The sequence below is a fragment of the Sus scrofa genome, chromosome 7 (assembly GCF_000003025.6).
Source record: "Sus scrofa isolate TJ Tabasco breed Duroc chromosome 7, Sscrofa11.1, whole genome shotgun sequence".
Lineage (NCBI taxonomy): Eukaryota > Metazoa > Chordata > Mammalia > Artiodactyla > Suidae > Sus > Sus scrofa.
In genome coordinates, this window is record NC_010449.5 from 116,360,341 (window position 1) to 116,380,332 (window position 19,992).

Sequence of the window (19,992 nt, forward strand, 5' to 3'; positions counted from 1 at the left end):
TCCGAGAGGCAAATTCCCAGAGAGCAAGTAGAATGGTGACTACCAGGACTGGGGGCAGGAGTGCTCAGCGGGGACAGAGTTTCAGTTTGGGGTGAAGAAAAGTTCTGGAACTAGATGGCCGCTCAACAATACAAATGTATTTAATGCCAATAAGATGGCTACACTAAAAAAAAAAATGACTCTATAGTGTGTGTTATATATAATTTACCACTAATAGAAAAAAAAAGGGGGGTATTTGACAAAAATTAAAAAAAAAAAAGAGGGGCAAAAAGATCGAAGAGCCATTCATACACTGCCCGGCAGACAGGCTGGGAGCGCGCCCCTGGCCGGCATCTATCGCCCCCTCGCTCCTGGTGTCTTTGCAGGGATCACAACTCAGTTCACAACTAAGCCACTGTGACCAGCGACCGGCACCCAGGGTTCCCGCTAACACATCCTCCATCACCATGGAGCCGCAGAAAGAAACAAGTTCACTTCCACCTGGATTCCCTTCCCGCATCTCGACCTGCAAACTGATCTGCTTGGCCCGCGCGTGCTCTCTGCGCCGGCCGCGGCCGCGGGAGGGGAGGGCGAGGTGGCGGGAAGGGGCGGTGGCTCTCGGGCTGCGGCTGGGCCGAACCGCCCCGTGGATCCCGGGCAGGAACACGCACACGTGCAGGCCCGCAGCGCTGAACCACCCTTCTCAGGATCAGAATACTTCTCCTTTAGTTCAGAGAAGTCAGAGAGAGGGAAGGGAAGCGATTCATTTAAAAGCTTACAAAGGAAAACTAAATTCTTTTTTCTCATTCTAAGAAACGGTATACTTACCATCTTGCTCCTCCGGCCAAGTCACTCCTCTTAGGGCTTGGTTTACTGAGTTACAAAAAGGTCAGGTCAAAGCTTGAAATAACAGAATTCTCTCTTAACGGACACTGTTGGAAGTGTGTCCTAAAAACCTGGAGGCCGAACGTTCTGTCCACCTGACTTCAGAATAACCACGGCCACTTAAGGAGTGTGCCAAATGAGTCGTGGATAATCCAGGGCCTGGAACGCATCCGCCAACGTGGCAGCATTTCAGAAAAACACACCGGCATTATTTCAATCTTGAAAAGAAATAAGCAATTGCTGGCAGATAACTCTACCCGTAGATGGGAAGCAGAATTTGGTAAATAACATATAATCACATTAAAGGATGCAGTTTCAGATGACCATGGGGAAGGAAAAGATTTTAGCTACAACTGATGAAGCGTTATCATCACTTAAACTGAGCGGAACCAAACGAGAGAAGAAAAAGACAAAAGGACACCAAGTGAACAGACCATAACTTTATTGGAGATTTACTTGACTACAATTATTACAAAAAAAAAAAAAAAAAAAAAAAAAGGCTAAAGGTAATCGTGACCCATAAGGTGCAGACTGCAAATTTCTGCAGCACGATTAACGTGTGAATGAATTACATCATGTTTCTTAAAAACAGCGCAGCATATGTGATGGTAAATAGTTTATTGTCAATCAAATTATATGTGTTAGTTTTACTTGATTTTAGTCATTTTCTTTCCGTTTATTTACAGCAGAAAAGCCAGAAATTTTATTTCCTGTTCACCTCTGCATTTTTGCTACGTATCCCGCTGCTGCAGTGAATTCTGAGGGCATCGATAAAATTTAAATTGTGGTGGATGTCCAAATAAAAATGGACTAGAGGGGAAAAAAAAAACAATTAATGATTAAAATATATTTACAAGTTAGGGTTGAAAGATCATTTTCACTGCTAGTGGAAAATACAATAGTCTCAATGCAAATCCCCCTAGATATTGCTACTGGCGTCTCCCACAACTTTTAAAATCATTTCAATATTCTTGGTCTTAAACATATCTTAAAAACTTTTCATGTACAATATAAAATAAAGAAATTTATTTGGAAATAATTAAGTTCCTGAAAAGTAATCAGTGGTTGAAAAAATATACCTATTTAAATGTCATTAAAATAACCGTATAGGTAATAAACAAGACATGGGTTTTCCTCCGCAGCTTAACACAAACGGATTCAGGGCTGACAGAACTGCAGATGCGTTGTAAATGAAGACATCAAGGTCTCAGGGTGGTGGCTTACATTTTGTGTCAAAGGATTAGATACCCTAACGGAGCGAGATAGGACGTTTTAAATCAAAGGGGCCTGAAGACTGAACTGCGGCAGGTCTGGGATTCCACTGTCTCCGCAGCCACCGTCCGATGTCAGGTGAAGACGAAAGGGGCCAACCGCTGGGTGAATAACTGTATTTATGAACTGAACCAACAGAGCCAAAGCAGCCTCCGGTCCCTTGCTATTTAGGCAGGGTCATCTGAATCTTTCTCAGGGCAAAGAAAGTCAAAATATCCGAATTTTCACTGACAATGACAGGAGTGTGAGAGGTCACTGTAAATTTCATGACTTCACGTGACATCAAGGGAAAAAGGGGGGGAAATGTAACAAACATCTTTAAAACGAAATTAAGAGTTAACAAATCTTTGTCATACTCTCACAAACAGTGAAAATGCCACAGACAAAAATGACCTATTTCAGTTGCGCGAGTCCATGACACACTGCAGGCATTATCACCATCTTTCTCAAATTCCGTAATCGAAACAGCAGCGAGGCCAAACCACATTTTTTCCTCTCGGTTAAGCACATTTGCCTTGAAATGAGGTAAAGCGTGGTACCAAGTGCAGTGCTCGTCTGTGCTACAGGAACAGAACAGGGCGAGAAGAAAGCTGTGACGAAACGCAGCATCGTCAGGACTGCTCCAAGTATATTACAAAAGAAACAGAACACATTTACAACCGGGGGTCGCACCCACCCGCCTCCACACAGTCGTCGTGGGGAATCTCCGCGGCTGCTTTCGAGCCGCCGAGCAGCCCTGCCGGCGGGTGCTGGCCGCACACCCCCGCTGCCGCCCGCGGGCCTCGGCCACCCTCGTCTCACACCACGATCACGGGAACAAGAGCATGACAGACAAGGTGGTGGAGTGGGGCTACACAAAGTGACTTTTTCCTTAATGGATTCAGAACACTTCCACAAGCTAACCCGGGGCGGGGCGGGGGGGCGGGGGAGTTTACAGCATTAAAAATCAGCAGCACAAAAGCGTTCACAACCATTTCACACGCATGTCCAACTCAGAGTCTGTATTTTTCAACTTAGTAACCAGGGGGTCATAGATTGCTTCAAAGTGTGAGTCGCAAATTAAAATCAGCTATTGTTCTCCAACAAAAAAAAAAAGAAAGAAAAGAAAAGAGAAAGAAAGAGAAGCTAAACTTTGCTGTTGATAAAACATTTTGACTGGTAGCAGGAAATCTGAACCCCTGAGACTGTATGACCTAATCTTATCCAAGTCTGAACTTTTTAGTATTAACGAAAAATACTCTTCTTAAGGTTACAAAATATATTGAGGCATTTGTCTCCCAATGGGAATTGTAACTGTGAAACAAGCTGATTTTGGTGCCAGGAGGCCGGAGACTCGCTCAATGCTGGGATTAGTGCATTAGACACAATGCGAGGCCCCAAGCTTCCTGGCATCAGGTAGTTTATAAATTATCAAGAGACTTGTGATACAACTTTATCACAAATCACCCTCACAAGTAAAATTCATATCCGGCCTTCCTTGTTAATGGTACACATTTACAGCTAGAGAATTCAAGAATCGCTTGATTTGAAATTGCCAGGAGAGCTTACATTAAGGTTTCTTAAAAAATCAAACAGAAATCTAAGGTTCCAGATCAGAATTAAATATCTTAAAAACGAGTCCAACCAAATTAATTTGCTCAAAAACTCATTTAGCAATTTAGATCTTAAGATCGGAGACAACAAATCCCGCTGGAGAAGCTGAACACCCCCCTTCGCTCAAGTCTCCTTACAAAGCCAAGCCGACAGTTTTCCCTGTGCACACACGCAGAGGTGTTTCTCTGGGGGCAGGGGGTGTAGATAAAGCCAGAAGTACGGGATTCGGCTGCAACTGAAAACATAAACGCAGCATTACATGAAGCATCACGTTCAGAATGATGTGCTGGAAAATATTAGACACCTCTGCTCAGCTTTCTTAAATTTCAAGCATAATTAACAGGGCGAATTGCAGCAAACCTCTACTGGTATGTTGGTGGGAGTGCGAGACTGACCCACAGCGTTTAAAAAGGTAAATTAAGAGGTATTATAGTTACAGTGCAAAAAAAAAAAAATAAAATAAAATAAAATTTCAAGCATAATACATAAACATAGCACCAAACAGGGGGGAAAAATGCATGCAAAAGAAAAGAACTGAGGTATTTAAGTGAAGAATGCCTACTAGTCTAATTAGAGAAACTTAGGCAAATGCCTAAATATGTTTTTTTTCTTCCTTTTCCAAAGATGGAAATAATGAGCTAGTTTATCTAAATTAATGGCCTAAATCACAGGCGTATCAAAAGTCCGGCAGTTTATCGCAAATGTTAAACTTTCATGGCATCGACAGCACAGCTTTGGTAGGTGACACAGGCATGCAACACTGTGAGAGGTGCAGAGAGAAATGCACGTGAGAAGACTAGGGCTAAGGTGCTCTGTTTTGCTTCTTTAAATACCAACCCATTATAAAATCTGCAGCATATTTTAGGTATGATATGTCTAAAGTTTATTTTGTTAGAGCAACAGCCTACAGGGCAAAATTATTTGCCACAAACAATGTCCATCAGTGGAACTACCTAGCAGGAGGTTTTTAGTAAAACTGGGTATTTAGCCAAAGATTATTTTTATTATGGTATTTAAAAAAAATCCATAGACGACATGTTCTGGTTTTTAAAATGTCCTCAGTACACACATGACAGAAATTCTAATATAATCCTGTAATAAGTTAAGTTACAACTATACTAGTGAGTTTTAAGTATCACGCTGTCTCAAGGTCTAACGTCTAATAACAGGGAATGTAAAACTGTTTGTTCCGAAAAGATCAGAAATGAAAGAATATCCGTGAGGGTTTTACTTTTAAGGCAAGAACCTTTTTTTTTTAATGCAAGAGTACGTGGCATGAGAAAATGAAAATGTGATCTGCCAACGTGCCAGCCAACGTTCACAGAAAACCTGTGCCTACCGTCTAGTGCAATAGCGACCGGGAAACATCATCTCACACAGCGGAACACGGAAAGGAAAGACAAGTCTGGCACACTCCGCTCGCAAACCGCGTGGCTCTCCTTGGCTCACCCCCTACCTACCGGGGCTGGCACTGCCACGCCCGCCCCGATCACGGCCGGCCGGCAGGGAGAGCGCCACCAAGCTCTGGGGTTGAAGCTCCCTGGCCTCCTAACGCTAAGCAAAGCCGACGGAAATTAAACTACAACAAACACAACACAACAGAAACTGTCCATAAGTATTCTGAACACTTGCTAATGTCATCATTAAAGCACTCTTGTGATTCAAACAAAGCGGAAGTGAGGAAAGAAGACAAGATTGTGTTTGCGCAAAAAACTAAAACTACAATTAGTTCCAAAGGTTTTATACATATGTTAAATGTTTTATTCTGCAATCTAGCTTGTTATCAAACTTTAACTTCTGCCTTCAATTCATTCCACTCACTGCCAATTTTAAATCATCCTTTTCCACTTAAATATTTTCCACCTTAACTCTGCTTCTTTTCGTTATTTTAAAAAGGGGTTTCAGCTGTTGGGAACCTGAGGTTGATTAGCTTTGAGGCTTCGCAGGGCTCGTCGTGCTGCTGCAGATTTGGCAATCCTGTAACTTCGGCCAACACCTTTGAATTTCCCCTTTCCTACGACTTCCACGGTGACTCTGACCTTGCCATCGTAAGTTCTCTCAGCCGGGCTGTAAGAAAGCCCAACAGCCGGATTAGAAGGCAGAAGCATTTATTGACTTTCGTCAGCCAGCCCTGAGAACACGCTCTCTCGGGCTGAGTCCCGGGTCCGAGCTGCATGAAGGAAACGCCCAGGGGGACGGGACGGACGCACATGCCCGCAGACAGGGCTGCCCTTCTCCTCCAGCTCGGCCCTGCTTCACCAAAACCAAGAGCAGCCTGACAGACCACTGGTGGCCGCTGCTGAAGAGCACGTCCCAGGGTAAACGCGTCCCAAAAATCAGGAGTTTTACGGCATCTCTGAGGACATTTCCTCCTCGCTTCTAAGCTAATTTTTTCCACGCACATTTTTGCTTACCTAAATTTGGCGGTTTCTGGTTCCATTTCAAGCAATTCTCGCACAGGCGAACGGGGCACGTTTGCAGAAAATTTTTCTGTAATCAAAATGAAAGAATAAAGTGAATACTATCCTAGAAGGTGTTTGCCACTTTGACTTTGCTTCTTTAGAAGGGGAGCCAACCGTACCTATTAGCGGCCGCATCATCGGATAGTACACCTGCCAAACCACCTCCAGTGACATTCCACTATCCATGTAAATGGCACCAGCAAGCGACTCAAAAATGTCCCCCATGGCCTTCGGAACTTCAATATCCTCTTCTTTCTCTTCATCCTCCTCAGATCTCCTAAGCTATTGCAGAGAGAAAAGTGACTTGTGAGCAAAAGCGCTGTTTTAAAGGCAGTCTACAGAGGCGGCATCTCTTCCCTCGAATGTGACTTTTCCTACGTCTTCAACACGAGCAACGCCATCGAACATGTACGACGGGCCCACAACACTGTGACAGGTTCTTCACAAACGGTATCTTACCGAGAAAAGGTTTTCACACTTCCCAAGAAAAAGAGAAAAGGCCCTTCCCCATTTAGTAGCCTTCACTCAACAAAGGAAAGATTACTTCCAAGTAAAAATAACCGTAACAGACTGGAAATAGTCAATAAATTTATGAAAAAACTTTTCAAATTCATTCATTTCCAAAGAACTACACATTAACACAGGCCTCCCCCGGCGGCCTGGCAAGGAGCAGGCAGAATACGCGTCAGTGCAGCCCCAGCAAGGGTGCGCTCTGCTGTGGGAGCGAGCATAAATGGCCAGTTTTCTGGCTGGGAAATTCTAGTTGGAAGGTATTGTCCTCCAAGCTCTCCTTTTATTAAACCACTTAACAAATGTTCGCTACAGGAAGGTGCAAATTAAAGAAAGAACAATTAAAATGGCTCCTGGAGTTATGAATGAATTCCCCAACTTCTCAGAAGAAATCGACAAAAAGAACAAGGAAGAAATAAGAACGAGAGGAAGGCAGGGGAGCGCTCTGCTGGGTACCCAGGTGTGTGGAGGGATGCTGCTGAACGACCAGAGCAGACTGGGAATTACAAAACCCTTTCCTACAGAAAAAGCTCCATTGCCAGAGAACCTCTGGCTGAACTCACAGCAGAAGCCTCTCAAATTCCAGTGCTTACAAATTTAGAAGTTTGGGAGTTCCCGTTGTGGCTCAGCAGTAATGAACTTGACTAGTACGCATGAGGACAGGGGTTTGATCCCTGGCCTTGACCAGTGGGTTAAGGATCCCGCGTTGCTGTGGCTGTGGTGTAGGCCGGCAGCTGTAGCTCTGATTTGACCCCTGGCCTGGCAACTTCCATATGTTGTGGGTGTGGCCCTAACAAGACAAAAAAACAAAAAAAAATTTAGAAGTTTGGTTTTTAAATGAGATTTTCTCATTCCTAGCAGAAGCAGAATATACATCTGTGATGGCTGAGATAACGAGCAAATATTTCTGATCAGTTTTAAAAAGAGAGAAAGGCAGAATCCACTGTGCCAAGCTGTCACTAAGGTTAAGTTTCTCTGGCGGAGGGCGTTGCTTCTCTGGCGGGTCCGAACCCTGGAAGCCCAAAGGCAGGTTTGGGAAAGGAGAAAGAGCTGAAAGCCCCTGGCTCCTTCTCCTCACCAGAGCGGGCTCAGTGTGAGCCGCCCAGCCTCCGAGGCCTGCGTGAGGACTGCAGGTCCTCCCAGGAGAGCGCAGGGCGGGCTGGGGCCCCAGCCCTGGCCTGCAGCTGGCTCCTCGGACAGCTACGTCGAGAACCCTGGTTGAGAAGCCCAGTGTCGGTTTTCAGCACTGAATTCACGCTGTTTTAAAATGGCCCTCACCTCAGAATCCATCCCCTGCATCTCGTTCTTCTCAAGCTGAAACTGCACAAAATCATCGATGACGTGGAAGAGCTCGGGCGACACGGCCTTGAAGTACTTGTGGTAGTCGTACTTGACGGCCAGCGAGGCGAAGATGGTGTTGTTGACCAGAGCAGAGCGCAGGTCGGTCAGGACCCCCGGGGAGTGCTGCCGCGGGTCTTCGTAAAGGTGCTTGGTTATGAGGTAGTCCAGAATGGCATCTCCCAGGAACTCCAGGCGCTGGTAACAATCTGCGGGCAGATGCGGAGCGGAGCCGTGAGCTCTGACAAGCCCGTGTAACCGCCTCCCAGCGGGAGCTCACGGAACGGACCGAGCCCCCAGACCCGGGTCACGGAGACTGGGGTTCCTTTCCATGTGCTCCTCAGCGACGAAAGTACCTGACACACCCCACTGAAGCCTCTGGAAACTGAACTCTAATGGCAAATGAAGCACATTTCTTACACAGAGACCGGGGTCATAAAATCTTTAAGGGGCCAAAAGACGACTTCTGGCGAAGAACAAAGCATTTCCCACGCGGTCCCATTAGCGGCGCACCTTCTCCTCTGGCACCATGCCAGCCAGGCAGGTGTCGGGCATCCTTCTACAGCCGCCACGGCACATCATCACCCGGTGGAGGCAGAGCCAGACGCGCACACGCACACCCTCCAGGCTCTGCTGCCACCACCACACACTGTCCTCCTGCGCTCTGGAAGGTGGGGACACCTCTCCGGGCTCCATCTGCTGCCCGAGACGGCAGTCAGTCCAAGGAGACCTCTTCTCAACTTGGGTTTAAAATGTGCTGAATTTGACACAAGCCACAGACCGAGAAGGAAGAGTCGTGGGGTGAGCAGAGACGGCGAGCAAAACCAGCGGGGCCCAAATGTGAGACGTTATCAGCGTGAATCAGCACCTGTTTTCTCAGAGGGGCCAGAAGGAAGCCATTCAACTGCGGAAACTGAGGCGGGGACACAGGGAGGGACCTGTCCCAGCACATGCAGTGAGTTGAGGCCAGGGGCTGCGCCGGACTAGAGCCCGGGGCTCCCCCCAGGAGAGCGTGGCTCGGACCAGGCCTCACCTCTTCTCCGCAAAGGAAAACAGGCCTTAGTTCCCCAGTCTTCCGGGTCCTGAGTCAGATCGTCTTTCGCTTTTGGTTTTACATTTTCCTGATCATCTTAACCTACACCGTTTTTCTTAGACAAACGTTATGTTTGGCTTTGGTATTCTAATTCAAGCACTTCTGACTCCGACACAGAAAAAAAATAGACTTTAGCTGTTGCCCAACCTGAAGGTGATTCTGTTTTCGGCACCTCCTCTCCCGTCTAAGCTGGTGGGTTGGGAGCCCATTACCCAGAGCAGGGAGAAAAACACGGAGCCCAGTGCAGAGCAGAAGATGACAGGAGAGTCGGGGGAGCGACACACCAAAACCTTCCTGGGAAAGAATCACTTTCTGTCTTTGCATCTTCAGATTTACAAAGACCTTAAGAGCAGGGCCTTTTTGTTGAGGAAGGACAGCAAGAAGAGGTGGAGATACATCCAGAATATACGAACAGTAATTATTCAAGAACCAAAAGCAGCAGTGACCGGGCATCAGAAAGACACCGGGGTAGGATAAAACTGCCCGACGCGCCCAAGTACCGAGGCTCGAATCTGTCTCGTTAGGCTGCATATTAAACGCCAGACAGGTGAAGGGCACGACAGTTCTGCTCCCGGCTACCGGAATTAAGGAGCAGGGCGCGTGCCCCAAAGGACAAGCAAGACAAAGGCGTCTTTCACTTTCTTGCGCTTCCTCCCCCGGCCCTGCGTCTTAAGCTCTAAGTGTGGACAGGCAGAGGCCCCTCTCTTTACAAGGCCCAGGCGATTCCCCAGAGCAGAGGGCTTACCGGTGATGGTGTTGTAGTGGTAGGAGGCGTGGGTGAAGGCCTGCAGAAGGTAAGCCTTATTCTTGAAGCTGTAGTTGATCTTCCTTTCGAAGTTCTCGAAGCCCGAGATGAGGTGACTGAGTGTCCTGTCTGCGTCTGGGTGATCAAACATACATCTCGGTGGGATCTTCAAACAGCCGTACTCCAAGTCTTTCAACCCGGAAGAGCGGGAGCCGGCGGCGGGCCGGCCCCCGGAAAGGGTCTTTTGTTGGCTGGTGAAGCTCTCCCTGGCCGGGCAGGCGGCCTGTGCCCGATCGGTCCTCTTCACCGCCGGGAGCACCTTCAGGCCCAGCGAGCAGAGGAAGAGCTGAGCGGCCCGCTCGCCACAGCTGGTCAAGTAGCAGCCCAGCAGGGCTTCCACACAGTCGGCGATGCTTTTGTCAGCGATGCACTGCTCCGTGTGCAAGTCGTAAGAAATGGACTGTTTGCCTGTGTCCACACCACAGTTCTCTTCGGATGGATTCCAGAAGCCCACCACAAAGTCATCCTCCTCAACGGCTTTGCTGGGGTCCAGATAGCACATGGCATCCCACGAGCTGTAGTCAAAGTCCTCGAAATCTGCGGAAAAGGGCATGCTCCCCAGGGGGGCCTTTTTGGGCATCTTCCATTCGTAGGCAGGATCGGCGGCGGCGAAGGGAGCAAGAGCAATCTTCTTGACGAAGGCTCCTGACCCCATCAGCATGCTGTCTATGAACCTGATGTGCTCCTGGTCGTACTCCAGGAGGTCCTCGTCGTCCTCGGCCTCCTCCCTGGGCGGCCTCCACATGAGCGCGGCGGCGTCCTCCTCCTCCAGGTCGGCGTCCAGTCTGCCGTTAGCCAGCACGCAGTCTTTTGTCTGAGAGACGGGGAAGGGGCAGGGGGGAGACATTGCTGTTTTTAAAAGGCTCGGAGACTCAATAAAAGCGAGGGTTATGGATAATTTCAAATGACAACCACAAATACTAAAAGGCAACTTTAAAATCACGGCCATTTGTTTTCAATTAACATAAAATAAGTTATTTAATCATATAAACAAAGTAAAACATGTTCTTTGAATGTTCATTTTCGAAGTTATAAAATGACCTTTATCCAGTATGAAGCTTTACGTGAAGGATTTTATACATGGATATAAAGTTTAAAATTACTGTCCACGAGGCAAAACTTCAGCTGAGAACTCCAGCTCCAGCAGGACACACAATGAAAGCACTCATGCGCCGATCACAGGATCTGCAATCTCGCTGACAAAGTTTTAAGATGTTTTTAAAAGATTTTCGAATTAATAAAATGAAATTCCAGATGAAGAGAAAGCAAAATTACCCTGGTAACTGCGTAGGAGTGTAAGAGATACACAGATAAAATTTCTTGATAACACTAAAAATGTACAACAGGGTTTCGTGATCGAGTTTTTGTCCCCGATTCCAACTTCAAGTCAAAGCACATCTGCTATAATGTAAAAAAAACCAAATTGCTTTGCTTGAAAACTACACGTTATCAGGGAAGTAAAGCTACGAATTTGAGAAATCAGGCTTTTCCCTTCCCCTGCGCTCATCAGGGTAACAGATTACAGCGAAACTGACAAAAAGAGACGAAAACGTGGACTAACATGAAACACAAAAATCCAATTTCTGTCAGAAGATCTTTGCTAATTCCAATTTCTTTGGCAAAAGCTTATTTGAGAATGACAACCTTAATAGTGGGCCAGGACTCGGTAATGATGCAACTTTTTTTGCAAAGCTCAAAAGGTGCCAAATTTCTGTTGTGCCATAAAAAAAAATAAATAAACAAGACTGTGCTTTGGGGGAAAGGCTTCAGGGTGTGCCTCAACTTCAATCACGGCAACTATGCGGAGTATTCCACCAAAAAAAGTTTTCAAACTTTCTGTCAAGAATTTTTTAAATACTGCCAATATTCTCACTTTAAGCCAGGCTCAAAAGAGATACAAGCAGTGTATTTGTCTGCAAAGAAATAACTGCAGGGAGCCACGCTAAATATCTACAATGATCTTTTCTTTTTTTAAATAAAAAAGTCTATAAAACATTTCCAAGACTAAGGGAGAACACCAAAAGAAATCTACAATGGTGGACCTCTGGGAACTATTTCCTGACAAAGACTCCCTACTTTCCCAAGGCAACATAAAATATTTTTGACTATGATTTGGTTCTTAAGGAAAAAGGGCCAAATTTCAATTTTAAAACATTGACTGAGTAATATTTTTAATTCAAAAAAATCCTTACGTATCTTTAGAAAGATGCTACCTGGGCAAAGTTCTTTAATGCCTCTGGGTTTCGCTTTCTTTATCTGCGAAATAGTGGGATTCTACCTCACTAAATGGTTTCCAAGAGCATTTCAAGCTCTTAATGAAAACAAAAACAAAAACAAACCACAAGCATGAAACTCTTGTTCTCTTATGGTTAGTTACCATTCTACCTGAATTATTCCCACCTTCAGCATTTATTACGTAAAGGGCTCCCTTAAACCTATTTGCTGAGGGGCGAGGCAGGTCAACAGGAACGGATCAAGCATATGCTCTCCATCATCACGCGATGATCTTTTCAAGAAGCAGAAATTATTAAACGAAAATAGAAACGGTATTTTAATGTATTCCAAGAACCAAAGCACCAGGTCACTTAAAATGCTAAGGGAAATAAAATAAGAACTTTGCATCGTATCGTCAAAAAAAATTTTTTTTTTCATTAAAAGGACATGCTAATGTCCCTTCCATACTAAAATTTTTTTAAAGCGCCAATGATATTAGGAACCTGTATTTATAAGGCAAGCTAAGTGTTCCTGGAATGGTCTTCATAGAAATACAAAGTTTCCTCTAAAGTTCTCAAAACTGACACATTTTCTTCCAAGGTTCTATTTCTAAATTAATAACATGTCATTTTTTCTAATCCAACTTGCATAAAATATTCTCTTAATGCTTTTCCAGATGAATTCAATTTCTGTAAGAAGTCAAATACTGTACGAATTAAAAATATACTCAATGAATAGGCAAAACTCAAAAGAGAGGTACAGAGCATGCTACCTAGAAATACTTAAGACATTTTATCTAGGAGGTACAGGCAGAAAGACATGAAAGAGGCGGCCCATATATTTAGAAAACATCACCCGTGAAAGAAATGGTATTCTCATTGTTGGCCTCAAGTAAAGATGAAGTAATGAGCCAGTTTATCATGAATGTAAAACAAATGTCTAAAAAATGAAACCGCCTGCGAGATGGCCTCCGGGCCAACCGCACGGGACGGACGGACTGCGCTCGGCTCCGAGGCCCTGGGGACGCCCTCTGGTGGCCTTCGGGACAAGACAAGATGAAGCAGCGGCAGTGAACAGTGAGATTCCTGTGAGTCAGTGGCCAGACTGAAAGTACTGCCAGCAAACTACAGTCTTTATGTATTTTTTTTTCAAGGTCACAAGAGGAGAACTGTCCTGAGAAAATCATCAACTGCAAAAGCAAGATTGTACTGAAATTAGTTATTTCACAGACAGACTGGATGCCACAGGGCACTGAAAGTCTCTCCCCTGAACAGAGCTAAGGATCCATGTGGGTAACGGCACAGTGAAGTGTCACGGGGTTGTGCTTTCTCTAGGGGGGCTGACAACATCAGAGACTCTCCTGCCTCCGGAAGAGGAAGACAACAGACATTGCTCTCTATCGCAATTATGACACGGCTCTCAATTCAAAGAAAAGACATTAATTCAAGGTATCAAACTTCTATTCTATGGTAAATACAAGCAGGGAAAAGAAACAAAATATGCATAGAACAAAACTCTGCCCCTCACCAGAAAATAAATCCCTCCAGTGACCAAAAACTTACCATTTCATCTTTTTCCCATTTGTCTGTGTTACTTTTGTCTTGATTTACTACATAACCAGGAGGAAGCCAGTTCACAGGGGGATCAAATATCGACACCACCATGCGGCTGGGCAGGCCCTTCTTCTTCCCAAGCCGATACAGGTTACAGTTGCTGACCTTCAGCAGAAAAGTTTATAAGACACTTATCTATAAATGATCGCTGCTGAAGTTCATATAAGGCATTAACGTATTTGAGCTCAATATTCTTCACATTCTGGAACCGGTTCTCATTTATATGGATTGAGTAGATTTTTCTACCTATTCATGCTAGGAAACATTCAACTCTTGAGTAATCGGATGGTATACAACGGAAATTGCTAATCGGGACCATTGACACAGAAATGAATCCAAATTCACGTGAGTCCAAGATGTCGCAATATTCTCAGTGAAATCAGAAAAGAGGAAATACCACAAACTCTAACTATATGGTGAAAATTGGCACTGAGCAGAGCTAAAATAATTTTACAGTCCTGGAACCTGAGCTAAAATATGATTTCAACTGCAACGCTTTCTAAAATATGAATCCTTTGTTTTGGATGGCATTTTAAGACATTCTGTTCAACCATTTTTAAATAGAGCAAAAGGTAACAAAGAATAAATAATTCCACGTTCATCTGCCTCAATAAAACAGTGTTACTATCTTTCCTAAGGCCTCCATCTCCTCTTTACTTTACTCAAATCACAGTACTTCTATCTAATTTTTTACTTGGGAACCAAGGTCTAGAACTGTCAATCTTGCTTTTTGTTTTCTAAAAACTGGGTTCCAGAGTTCCCGTCGTGGCGTAGCGGAAACGAATGCAACTAGGAACCATGAGGTTGCGGGTTCGACCCCTGGCTTCGATCAATGGGTTAAGGATCTGACGTTGCCATAAGCTATGGTGTAGGTCGAAGACGAGGCTCGGATCCTGCACTGCTGTGGTACAGGCCGGCAGCTGTAGCTTCCCTAGCCTGGGTACCTCCAAATACTGCAGGAGTGGCCCTAAAAAGCAAAAAAAAAAAAGAAGAGAAACAAACTGGGTTCCTTTTCATTTAAGTACTTCATGAGCCCCTCTTTCCACGTAACTCAATACCCGGGGACAGGCATCCACGTGGGAGAGGCAGCAGACAGAGGCTCGGTCCCCAAGCCTGCACGCTGGGAGGGGAGTCCACCCACGACCTCACTCGAGGCCAACGTGCTTCCCCGAGCCGCCTGCACAACCACAAGAGATGCTAGTTTCCTTCTCCGCACTCTAAGAACCCACGACCGTGAGGCCAGCGAGAGGAGAAGGTGCAACAGGGACTCGAAAGGGATGGAATCCACATCCGAAAACGAGACGCGGTGGGCAGGAGGGAGAAGGGAGAGCACGGAGGAAGGACCCACACGAGGCACGGAACAGGACAGGCAGGCCCGGTGTGGGGAGGGGACACGCAGTGGGCAAGGCCCGACAGCAGGTGCATGGGGGTCCCCGGAGGAGCGGCTGGGGGGTGGGCACACGGAGACAGTGTTTCTGCAGCAAGTAAGGTGGGTGAGCTTTGGAAAAAGAAAATGCTCACTCTCCTACCTGAAAGCGTCCAGCATACACTTTACACCCAGGCTGAGTTTTCCCACCTGCAACCACCTCCCCCACTGCATCCCAGTCCCCAGTTCCTGATTATCCGGAGCAGTCCACTCCCTAGTCCACTCCCTGGTCCACGCTCGCCCTCAGCGGCCGCCTGCCCGGCCCCGCGGTGCCCGCGGCCTGCAGCGCTGTCTCCCACGAGGCTGCCGGCAAGAGCGGGGTGCGCGTGGGCTTGGCTACAAACATGCGCCCCACTATCCCATGCCAGCTGCATGCCCGCACATGAGCCAACAAAACTCTCCAGGCAGGAGCTTCCCACGCGCCAAAAGGGGACACATGGGCCACCTCTCAGGAGCTCGTTGAGAAGATGGGACGAGAGAAGGGCTGCAGACGCTCCATATTCCAGGGCGGGTCAGTGTCATGGTCAGAGCACAGTCCCTAAAGCCAGACTGGCCAGGCTCTGCCACGAACCTGCCAAGCTCACCTCTCCTGCCTCGGCAGCCTCAGCTATAAAACGGGGATAATGAAAGTACACGCAATTATCAATGAAACCACAAATAACAAAAGCATGTAGAATTAGGTAACAGCTATAGGAGACAAGGGCAGTGTCTGCCTAGAGCAAGCACCGTGGAAGCATCTGCTGAAAGGGCTCCTTCCTCTGAGCTCCCGCTGCCCTCAGCACCCTCCTCCCTGCTGCACTCCGCATCTCCCTCGTTTCCTGGGTCAGCTTGGACCTCCTCGAAGGCCCGAAGGCTCACGTGGCTCGGTTTGGCGGTGCTTTTCAACGCCCCCTGCGTCCTGCTACCAGAGGGACCACGTACAACCACGACCTTCCCACCCTTCCTGGCCCCTCACACACCAAGTGCCCTCGACACGCAACAACGCCCACGACATTCAAAACAGGCGCAGATGCTTCAGCGCCGAAGGTCTTGGACAGCACAGCTTCAGCTCGCCTGCCTTTTTAGTCTTTTCTCGGGCACGTCTACACGTTTACCTCTGCCAGTTGATTCGCCGAGTGCTGGCAGGCTCTGCCATCTGTTCGATGCTTGCACACTAGAAACCCACCCCTCCCAGCAACGCCTTCCCTGACCCCAAGGGCTGTTCCTTCCTCTGCGGGCTTTGCAGCTTTGTATCACCTGTCGAGCAGGTACTGGTGCCTTGTGACATCTCTTTTCTCGTCACTGAAGCACTGTATCTTCGTTCTTTCCTTCCTGCATCTCAATCCCATGGGGAGGAGGAGAGCACAGCCCTTCTTCGGGGTGGGGGCATCACGCCCTCGGCACCCGCACCCCTCTCCTCACACTGGAGACGACCCTCCCCTTCCCCGACTTCCCAAACTGCCAAGACAAGCTCCTCCACGACAGACTGGGTCTCCTCCGCGTACCTATGCCTGGTGCCCATGGCAGCACTGCCCCCCAAATAAGTTCTGAACCCAACGAGGTTAAAGCACCAGCGGCTCCAACCACCACGTGGCCCATGTCTTTATGCTCCCTCAGGATCCGGCAGGCACACCCTCGCACAAGCAGTTACTGGAGCCGACGCGTGTCTATCACCGAATGAGCCCGCAGAGCAGCGAGCCTCCCACACCCAAGGGCTCCATCGGAAGGCACGGACCCGCGTCCCTCCCTTGCAGGGGCACCTGAAGCTTCAGCTACCACGTCCGCCGCCCTGCCAGGCGCGGCAATCCCTGCCGGCAACTCTCCTCCTCCTGGGAAGTCATCCAACCCCTGGAAGCTCTCAGGCCCACTGCCGAAGTCCGCTAAGCACTGGGAAGAAAAGGACGGTCGCTCACCTTTTTGCTTCTCATATACGAAAGGCGGCCCTCGTGAGCATCAGGGTAAGTGCAAAAGAGATACGTGGTGATGGCGTGCTTTAAGAAGGAGTCACCGAGCATTTCGAGCCGCTCCAGGTTAAATCCGTCGCTAGCGTTTGAAAGGGTCAGAGCCTGAAGGATGAGTCCAGGGTTTGGGCCAAGAGTCCTCGGGGAGTAGCCCGGAGCAGGGCTCTGCGCAGAAGCCATCCTTTCCGAAAGCGCCTTACCAGCCTCTGTAGTACCAGGCATCGTGGGACGTCCTTCTGAGGTAGATTTGTTAGCATTTCCATCAAGGTATTTATTACTCAGTAGAGTACATTCATCGCTGGGCTGGGGCTGGTTCTCGTAATTGTATAAATTCTGAATGGGATATGAGGTAGTTGGTTGTACAGGTATTTCCTGCTTGTAGTAACTCAGATGATTTCCTTGGCAAAAGTCTCTGTTAGCTAAGTCGTAACTGCCATTGGCAAGATTTTTATTGTACGAAAGACCGTTCACTGCTGTCAGATCTGTTGCAACGTCGATCGGGAGCTTAGCAGGGGACTCGCTGAGGAGCGCTCGGCAGGTCACAGACGTGTGGCCGTGATTTTCGAGAGCGGAGGGTCGGTTAGCACCTCGATGTGCAGCATGTTCAGGGACGAGGGGGCTGTGCTTACAGTAGTTCTCGTTTTCAGCTGAAGAGGAGTTAGCAACTGAGATGAAAGATTTGCTGTCGATGGATTTTTTCCACCCGAAGTCTAAGTTGGGGTATCTGCAAAGACAGTTTTACGACTTTTCATCAGATCCTTCAAAAGGGCTCGGCTGAGAGCAAGAGCAATTTAAATAAACAGCAAATAAACAAAGATCCCAATAAACAATGGTCCTGCTTGAGCAGAGAAGTTTCACGTGACAGATCCGGTGAGATGTGGCTCACCGCCCCGCTCTACTCCCCACCCCACAGCACGGTGTGCTGCGTAGATCATGAAGCCTGCGGCGGCCTGTGGGACCTGGAGCCACAGACTGCGTGAGCTGGCACCCCAGGCCAGCCTGTTAACTAGCTGGGTAACTTCAGGCGACTGACTTAGCTCCTCTGTGCCTTGGCTTCCACCCCTGCAGGAGAAACCATCAATTCCTATCCCACGGGGTTGCCCTAATGATTACCTGATCTAACATGAACTAGAGCATTTAAACCATGATGTGACACCATTGTAATCACTCAATAAATAAATGTGGCTGTGACTACTGATATTATAAAGTTCCTCAACTCCTGAACCATCTTGGTCTTGCCAACTGGATGGATAACCAAAATCAATTCCGGTGACTCAGGAGCTTCCGTTGCAGCTGAGTGGGTTAACAAACCCAACTAGTATCCATGAGGTTGCAGGTTCGATCCCTGGCCCTGCTCAGTGTGTTAAGGACCCAGCGTTGCTGTGAATGTGGTGTAGACCAGAAGCTGCAGCTCTGATTTGACCCCTAGCCTGGGAACTTCATGGGCTGCAGGTGCAGCCCTAAAAAGAAAAAAAAAAAAATCGGGGTGATTAAGCCAGTAATTCCCTTCGAGTGCAGAGACGTGACTATGAGAAGGAAATAGGGAAGAGAAAGAACACATTGAGGCAACTGCTCTTTCGTGTATATTTGATTTTATAAAAGAGGAAGAGTCTTAAAATGTCAGCATGTAACAGCTGTTTTCATTCTCACTTTAACTGCCATCACTGAAGGAGGAATGATTATTTTTGACCTAAGGCTCACCTCTCCCTCCCTTTCCAAGAACATTAGCCCCAATGGCCCAATATACAGATTTTCACTTAGGAGCCAAATGATGCGTTATTTTCATGTATTAGGCAGACATCCACTTTTTCTTTCTAATCTTTCCAAAATCATTTTACATAAAATTAAAATGTGGCCTTAATTTAGTTCTCTTGCAAACAGGATTTCACGAGCTGTGTTCTTTCTGGCCCATAGCACAGGCATACCTAAAATCCACGGGAAGTGATCTGACTCCCACACCAGCATCGCTGGCCGTCTGGGCTCTTAGCTCCTCCGCGGTCAGAAGGCAGTGAAGGCGATAAAGGATGCTGGGGAGACAGACTGCTTTTCTCCACAGTGATGCTGGAATTGGATGGATAGCACAGAGTTCCGGAACCAGGATCTTTGAGCAAAGCAAAAACGTGGATAAACACAAATTGTGGACACGTAAATATAAAGCAGACGCACGAGGAATAAAACATAAAACGTAAGACTAATAAATAAGTCAAAAAGCACACACTAGCAAAATCTTATTTTTAAAAGTCACCTTTTAAAGAAAATGAGATTCATCCTAGGATTTTATAAGGATGATTTCATGATACAATTGCCGTCAGTGGACCAAGTACAGAAGCCAAACCTCTCATACTTACCAAATGGACCTTCAAATCCAAGTCAATACGGCACATTAATCAAAACAAAACAAAATCTAAGGGTCGGGCAATTTCCGAAACACTCAGAAGGCACTCGATTCTCTTGATTATATCAAATTCAAACTTATCTTTCAAAACATTAAGTTATGCTGCTGCTAATTAACTCACTACCTGTTTGTTCTGCAGACTCTCCCATTTGGCTTTCCTCTTTTCAGCGCTGCTCAGAGGAAGAGCTTTCCCCTTCTGATTCAAATGGCGAGGTGTCAAAAGATTAAGTCTATAAAAATTTCAAAATAACTGTATCAAACAGACAAAAAAACAAGTACCCCCTCACAGTGGTCCCATAACTTCAGTGTGCCCACATGTCACCTGCGGAGCTCCTTTAAACAGGAGACTCCGGGGCCACGCTCTGGGCAATTTTGTGGACCAATGACCTCCCGAGTTCAGGGTCTACCAGTGGGCAGCGGGGACCAGGAACCTCCACTTCTGCCTACTGACCTCTGGACACAGGGCC

The 19,992-nt window shown here is 47.0% G+C and overlaps 1 protein-coding gene across 19 annotated transcripts in view; it reads right to left on the bottom strand.

Annotated features, from left to right (window-relative positions):
* Nucleotides 1,290-19,992, bottom strand: part of DICER1 (dicer 1, ribonuclease III) — a 74,842-nt gene continuing 56,139 nt past the window's right edge. For 12 of the 19 annotated variants that reach the window (XM_021098178.1, XM_021098177.1, XM_021098173.1 and 9 more), the window contains 9 exons: nt 19,650-19,755; nt 19,056-19,231; nt 17,083-17,854; nt 13,714-13,869; nt 9,878-10,751; nt 7,980-8,248; nt 6,311-6,473; nt 6,144-6,219; nt 1,290-2,696 (listed from right to left, as the gene is read on the bottom strand). In XM_021098178.1, coding sequence (XP_020953837.1) covers nt 2,495-2,696; nt 6,144-6,219; nt 6,311-6,473; nt 7,980-8,248; nt 9,878-10,751; nt 13,714-13,869; nt 17,083-17,854; nt 19,056-19,231; nt 19,650-19,755 — 2,794 coding nt within the window. In that variant the 3' untranslated portion in view covers nt 1,290-2,494. 19 annotated transcript variants of the gene reach the window in all.